The sequence below is a fragment of the Lagenorhynchus albirostris genome, chromosome 20 (genome assembly GCF_949774975.1).
Source record: "Lagenorhynchus albirostris chromosome 20, mLagAlb1.1, whole genome shotgun sequence".
Taxonomy (NCBI): Eukaryota; Metazoa; Chordata; class Mammalia; order Artiodactyla; family Delphinidae; genus Lagenorhynchus; species Lagenorhynchus albirostris.
The window spans coordinates 36,944,119-36,951,650 of record NC_083114.1 but is presented as its reverse complement, the minus strand read 5'-3'; the positions used below and the strand labels follow the sequence as shown (position 1 = coordinate 36,951,650).

Here is a 7,532-nt window from a genome sequence, read left to right as displayed (position 1 = left end):
GAGAGAGGTAGGAAGAAACCACAGGATGAAGCTGAGGAAATAAGAGTGGTTTTGAAAATGTTGAAATTGAGGTCTGTGGGACATCCCGGGAGAGATGGCCAATTGTCATTCAGATGTACTGGTATGAAGTTCTACAGAAAGAACTGGGCTACAGATCAAGGCAAAACCATGGATGTGAATAATGTTACCAGAGAGGTTTCAAGTAAAAGGAAAAAAGAGGATGGGAGCAGGGACTTCCCTCGTGGTCCAGTGGTTAAGACCCCATGCTCCCAATGTGGCAGGGGGCAGGGGGGTGGGGGTGAGAGAAGGAGTTCGATCCCTGGTGGGTGAACTAAGATCCTGCATGCTGCACCATGCAACCTAAAAAAAAAAAAAAAAAAGAGGATGGGAGCAGAGAGATCGGTGGCAGGATATTTAGTTGCCATTTTGGGCCTTGAGGGATGGTGGAGCCATGAGCCAATGAGTCTGGGTCCCTGAGGATTTCACGGAGCAAAAGCTGTCACACCAGCTCCGGGCTGCCTGCCTCTGGGTGTTTACGAGAAAGAGAAATAATGCTCTATCTTGCTAAAAATATTTAGCACTGTTATTTGTGTTTTTCTGTATTTTGAAAGAACGACCAAGGCTGAAACAATTATTTAGGCTATCATAGTCCTACCTTCAAATTCACTCCGATACATACCCTTAGACACTAAACTCAGATAACATAAGCCCCCTTAAACACAAACTTACTTTCTCAGACACAGATTTGTCCCCTCCCAACACATCCATTTGACACCCTCTCATACACATTGACTTCCTCCATTATACCCTGTCTATGAAAAATGCATTAGTCTCATGTATGCACATACTGACCTCATATTTTCATATTCTTACTACACCACTCCCTAACACAAAAACTCCGTCCCTTAGGTGCCCACTGACACCATCTAGACACACCTGCCTCACTTCTCACTCTCTGACTCACACTGTATGACTCTTTAAGGTATACACACTGATCCCTCACTCACACTCATGACTTCACATTTAACTATGCAGACCCTCAAATGCACACATACATACTCCCTGAGGTACACACATTGACCCTTGATAAACTTCATTGCCACCCTCAAGCAGACATGTTCATTCCCCTCTTCAGACACATTTGTTCTCCTCTATAATTTAAGAGAAAGTATGCTGACCAGTAATGTGCTGGTAAATGTTTAACAATCACCTCTCCAGGTTGGGAGGGTGGTGCTCTGGTTTATATCATTTGCCAATTTCCATAGTGTAAATACTCTGACCACAGCCTTTGGAGCTATTGTTTCAAGCTATGGATGGTTTTACAGCCTGCTCACAGAATTCCTGACAATTTCACAATGGCTCTCAGAAGCACTCTGCCCCAGTGCACCACTGAATGTGACCGTCACAGATGCTGTCAGTTGCTTTAAGTGACTAGTGAGTCATTGGCCTTATGGCAGAGTGGCTAAGAGCATGGGCTTTAACTCTCTGCCTCAGGGAGGCAGTGTAGTGCACGGTTGACAGCTATGATGCTATCATTACCTCGAAGGACTGTGATGAGGCTTTAAATGAGATCACCATGACTTTTTTCAAATGATGTTTCTAAATCTGAATAAAAGCCAAAAAAAAAAAACAAACAAAAGTTGAAAAAAAAATGGTGTCTCGAAAGTCCTGAGCACTAATGCCTGGCCCATAGTGAGACAGTTGTACAACATTTTTTTAATAACACTTACAGATTCGCTGATTCCCAGAGACACCCAAGACTACAGAAATATAGATCTGAACTCCTCCCCAATACAATCAGTTCTATCATGGAGAATCACTAAAATATAACCTCTGAGCAAAGGCATGCTCTAAATTGTGTGGTACACACTCTTAGAACTCTAGGAGTTTAGAGGAGAGGAAGCCCAAAATGTTAAGAACTGGAAGAGATTGCAAACTGGCAGCCCTCAGGCAAATTCAGTTCTCCAAAGAGTTTTGTTTGGTCATCAGAATACCTTTAGGGGCACATTTCTTTTCCATTTTCACAGTCCCAATCCTTCCCCTTACTTTACACACTCCCCACTTTGCTTATTTAGGTTACTGGCCCAGCCATTCAGCCAATCCAGTTTGCCACTCCCTGATTTTAAACTAATACCGCAGTGTTTTTAAACTGAGGTTTAAGTGTGTGAATAACAAAAGTTAACTTTTATTGACCACTTACTTTGTGCCAGGCATTATTTTAAAATACTTCAACCCTATGAAGTGAGTACTTTTTAGTCTTTTCCAGACAGCAAACTGAGCTTCAGAGAGAGAGGAACTAACTTGCCAAGTCACAGACCTAGAGAGTGATTTGAATCTAGGTGTGTTTGGCTCTAGTATGCTAAAATATGACTAGATCAAGGGGAGAGGAGGGGACATTAGGCAAAGGTAACCTAAACTAAGCGGGAAAGAGAGACAGCCTTGTCTTCTGTGGATGCAGGGCACTGGGAGAAGGCAGCATGCCGAGGTGGATAAACATTTAAACACCGGAAGAAAGAGGTATTGACTTTCGGACAAACTGAGTTCTCCCACTTCCCTTCACCTTCACTGGCAACTCCCTAGTGTGAAATCTGGAATCCCTTAAGAGCCTCTTCCACACTCATCCCTCTTCATCTCAGTATCATTCTCACCATCATCAGGGTGATTGTTCGGGGATGCAAATAGATCTTCTCTGACCTGCCCCTGCTTAAAATCCTTCAAGTACTTGTCCTTGCACTGAGGATAAACCCTCAAAGCTTTAACATGGCCTTTGAGGCCCTGCCTCTGCCCACCTGCCCCGTCTCTACTTGTGCCGTTCTCACCGTTGCCCATTTTGCTGTGCAACCATAGCACTGGCTAATATTTATGAAGGCTCCCATCACCCTTTGGCCATTTTATCCTTCAAATCTCACTCAGCTTAAACGTCATTTTCTTAGAGAGGCCCTCCTGACTGCCCACTCCATCTAGATGAGGCTTCTCTGTCCTCTCACAGCTCCCTAGTGTTTCTTCACATAACTCTGCATGTTTTGTAGTTATTAATGTGTTTGTGTGTTTAAAGATTAAAGTCTGTCCCCACCACTGGACTGTAAACCCCTTGGGGACAAGGATTGTGTCTGTTTCCATGATTGCTGTATACCCAGCGTTCAGTGCAGTCTCTGCCTGTGTTAAGTTTCCAGTAAGTGTTCGTGGAAACAACAGATGCATTAACAGATGGGTAAGAGCCATATCTGCTTTTCACTGGGTGGTGCACACACGAAGACAAATGAACAGGTAGTGCTCAGTAGACACGTGAATATGTTTTGACAACGGGCACAAAGATTTATTTCAGCTTGAACTTGGTTTTGTTTCTTTGGGGTATCCTGGGGTGGAGCTGAGTAAGTGAAGGACAGAGTCCAGTTCTGAGCTGGGTTTGGTCAGAGTCACTGAAACCTGTGCAGAGTGGAGAGAGGAGTGGAGCAGTGGAGAGAGGGTCAGTATCGGCTTAAAGGCAGCAAAGTAAATGTATCCTGGCGCCCAGCCATAGTTCAACCGCTCCTACCTCCAAACTACCTCTCTAATTATAAGTAATCAAAATGATTCCCAAAAGCACAGAGACTGTTACCCACTTTCCTGTGGAGATTTTCTCATACTCTCTTCTCCGTTGTTCAGGTCACATGCCTCTCTTCCTTCTAACCCTCTTACAGGAAGCCATCCCAGATTTGTGCCCTCAGTCCCTCAACTTCCCAGCACCGAAGTCTGAATTTGTTTTGGTTTCTGTGCCTCGGTGTCTGCATCTTAAATCAGTGTCCTGTCTCACCATTCAGGTGGGTGGATCTCTCCATGGTATTGAGCCATCCCTTGTTTCTGAGACATAATAGATTGAAAGACTTCCTAGCTTAGGAGGAGGATTTGAGGACTATTGAGACCAGCAGCAGCTACAGAGAAGGGCAACATGCCTCCAACTCTAGGGGTTCCATCACTGAGAAGGTGCCATGGCACAACGGTACCAAGGAAAAGCTAAGGTTAGGATGGGCTCGGGTGTGTAGGGCAGGTGAGAGCAGCATCTCACCTGGAGGAAATTGAGGAAGAAGTGCAAGTGGTACTAATAACTGTCAAGGTTACCAAACTCTTAGTACTCTGCAGATGTTGATTTCAGCCTTTTCCTCGAATTATCTCATTTAAACCCCACCAAATCCCATGAAGTGGTTTAAGTAGCCCCAATTTTCACAAAAACCCCAAGGTTCAGAGAGTCTAAGTAATTTGTCAGCATGTGTTGAGGTGAAGATCTGAACCCGTGTCTGACCCCAGAGTGCGAGCTCACAACCACTATGCAAGATGCCCAAAGCTACCAAACTCCCACCTGAGCCTGCAGAGCTCCATCTGATCCACCATCCAGGACAGCAGCTCTCGAATCAGTAAATCCTTTAGCAAACCGTCATCGCTGGGGTTCTTGGGTAGGGAGCTACAAAGGAGAAAGCCTCAGGCAGGCGCCTTTAGCCTGGGCACCACCCAGAGAGAGTAAATACCGGACCTGGGACTCCAACGTGGTGGGACAAGGTGGGGTGGGGGTGGGGTGTACGAGTCAACACAGCTGCCTCTCAGTTGTCTCAGCTTTCAAAGCTCCACCCAGACCTGTCGGCCAGGGAATATAGGCTGTTCCATACAGGCAAAGACAAACAATTCTGGTGGGAGACATCCCACCCATCCACCTCTCCAAGTGTCCCAGAGTGCATTCCAAAACCCCAAGAGATTACTTTGGGAATATTCACTGTTTAGAAGGATCTGTGTCATCAATTCCTCAGCTTCCTACAGAGACAGGGTAACTGATTTCAGGGGACTGGCCTTCAGAGGGTCCCAGTTTCACAAAAGCCTTCCTGAAGTTTGGCAGGCAGAAGTGGAGAAGCCAGTTTCCAAGGTCTCTTTCGTGCCCCACTCCTGGACTTGGTGACTCTGCACACTAAGTCATCCACCTTAGAAACTCTGGCCCCAGATTCCCTGCCAGGACCCCCACCCCCATTCCTCCCAGGCTTTCCCTTAGGCTTGGGCTGTCGTCCAGGAGTTCCGTGAAGACCCCTCTTTGAATTCTGAGTAGAAGGGGATGCTTATCTGGGGCCTAGCCCTGCTCTGGAGTCTGGGAGAGGGAACAATGAGGTGGGGTCAAGAGGCATCCCCCCCGCCCCCCGACCCCTTCCCCTGTGGGCTGACTCACCCCTGCTGCGCCCTTGCCTCCTCCTTCCTGTTAGATTGATGGGCCAGCTCTAGGGCCCGGGCCTCCCTCTGGGTGATGTTGTGTTTCCAGCTGGTAAAATAAAGATTAGGGAGTGGGTGGGGCCAGGCGGGACTCCAGATGTTCTCCAGCCCAAAGAAGCTCCAATCTTTTGGTACCTCAACCCAAGGAGCAGAGGGGACCTCTTTCTCTACTCAGCCTCCCCGCTGCTTGTCTTCAGCTATCAGTGACAAGCTTTTCAGGAGCTACCATGCTGGCCAAACAGTAAGGGCGGGGGAAAAGATTTTGCATAGAGAAGAACGATGAAAGCAGTTTATCCTATTTCCAAAGTCTGACGCTGCCGCCACCAAGTAGTCATTGGCAGCAATTCAGCTCCCCTGGTTCACCCCAGCCCCCCGGGGATCCTCTGTGAGTCCCACACATCTTCCCGACTCCTCCTCTTAGAAGAAAAGGATTGGAAAATTGCCCAAATCCTGTCCCACCCCCGACCAGACTGCTGCCTGAGCCAGGGTCCCAGGCAGGGCCGCCATGCGGTCCAGCTCCCCAGCAGCACCTAAGCGAAAGGTGCCACCTGGCCTTGTGCATCACACGGGGGCACAGGGAGCAGGGAAGGGCACGCATGACTCACTCGCTCTTCTTCCCCTTCTGCGCCAGCAGCCAGTTCACAAAATCTTGTTGGCGGATCTTGTCCATGGCGATGCTATAGTCACTGATGAAAGTGCCTTCCGCGTACCTGGGGGCTCGTGGTTGGGAGCCGCCGGCCTTAGTGTGGAACCTGAGGGGCAGGGAGGGGAGAGAGAGGGAAACCAGGATGCCACAGAAGGAGCAGAGGGTGCGAAGATAAATGACTGTCACCAGCAGGAGGCTGCTATTTGGAAAGGAAGCAGCCCATTTCTAGGGAGTCAGTTTTTATGGAGACACCCTCTTGTCCATGCATCAAGCCCCCGGGGCTTTATCCTCAGCTCAAGCACCCACTTCCAGCATCCTCAGTGTTTGAGGCTCTGATTCTGGGCAAAGATCAGGGGTCCCCCTCATCCCTAAGGACTGAGCCACAGTTTTCTCCTTTGCTCCTCTTGCCCTGGCCCCACCAGATTCAGTTTTTTGGTTCTCAGTTTCCTAATAGTGAGCTCTCATGTAACGGCACTTACTATGAGTCAGGTCCTCTACAAGCCCTTGAATACAGAAACTTACTAAATCCTCACACCACCCCAAGGAGGTAGACACTATGTATATCTCCCTTTGGTAAGTGAGGAAACCACCGTGCAAAGAGATTAACTTAGCATACAGTGTAGGTATGATCCAGGGTTTACCCCAGGTAGTCTGGGTCCAGGTCTATGGTCTTTAACTTCTGCATGATGTTGTCTGCCCTTGTATACGTGTGACAGTTGCATCTCAAACTTAGCCAACTTGACAGGGGCATATGGCTTGTCCTTGCATATGAGAAGGCCTAACTCTACTCAGACACGTCTCTCGGCCTCCCGAACACACAAACAGAACTCCCTGCTATATTCATTCATAATCTTCCCTGCCTTTTCCTCACAGCGCTTATGACAGTTTGAAGCTTTGCCTAGATGGTTCTTCGTCTGCTTTCCCCTTGGGCCTATATGCTCCACGAGGGCAGGTGGCATTTGTGGACCACTCTTCAGGTATATCCCTTGTGCCTGGCACACAGGAAGCCTGCTGTAAAATTTGATCAAATGCACACATAAGTGACTGGTTAAGGCTTTCATTAGGAAGGGAGATGCTATCATCTACTTCAGACACTTAACCACTGAGAAGTCCTTCCAGAGATCTAAGCACACTCTCTCCAGCTACAACAGTAGCTCGTAAAAAAGACTCTCTGGGGCTTCCCTGGTGGCGCAGTGGTTGAGAGTCTGCCTGCCGACGCAGGGGACACAGGTTCGTGCCCCAGTCCGGGAAGATCCCACGTGCCGCGGAGCGGCTGTGCCCGTGAGCCATGGCCGCTGAGCCTGCGCGTCCGGAGCCTATGCTCCGCCACGGGAGAGGCCACAACAGTGAGAGGCCCGCGTACCACAAAAAAAAAAAAAAAAGACTCCCTGGTTCTAGCCTCACTCTGCACTCAGACTGCTGAAAAGTTTTTTTCCGTCGAGCATCTTTCCTCTTGGCCTGGGATTCCTCCCTTTCTCACCTCCCCCTTGAAAATAGAGCCCAGTCACCCCCCGAGCCTCCTCCCCAGCACCTGACCCCTTCCTTCTCACCCCAACCTGGAGTGATCTTCTTCCTTCTCTCCTAGCACCAATGCCAGGAGCAGGGACACCAGCAGCAGAGAGAAGGTCTTCATGGCCAGCATCTTCCAATGGTTATTTCC

General features: G+C 48.5%; 1 protein-coding gene across 1 annotated transcript; it reads right to left on the bottom strand.

Moving 5' to 3' along the window:
* Positions 1-3,416: 3,416 nt before the first annotated feature.
* Positions 3,417-7,514, bottom strand: GIP (gastric inhibitory polypeptide). The gene is made up of 5 exons (XM_060135723.1): positions 7,429-7,514; positions 5,832-5,978; positions 5,186-5,275; positions 4,337-4,438; positions 3,417-3,426 (listed from the first exon to the last, which is right to left on the bottom strand). Exons 1-5 carry the CDS (start codon positions 7,512-7,514, stop codon positions 3,417-3,419), a joined length of 435 nt encoding a protein of 144 aa, XP_059991706.1.
* Between the last annotated feature and the right edge of the window lie 18 nt (positions 7,515-7,532).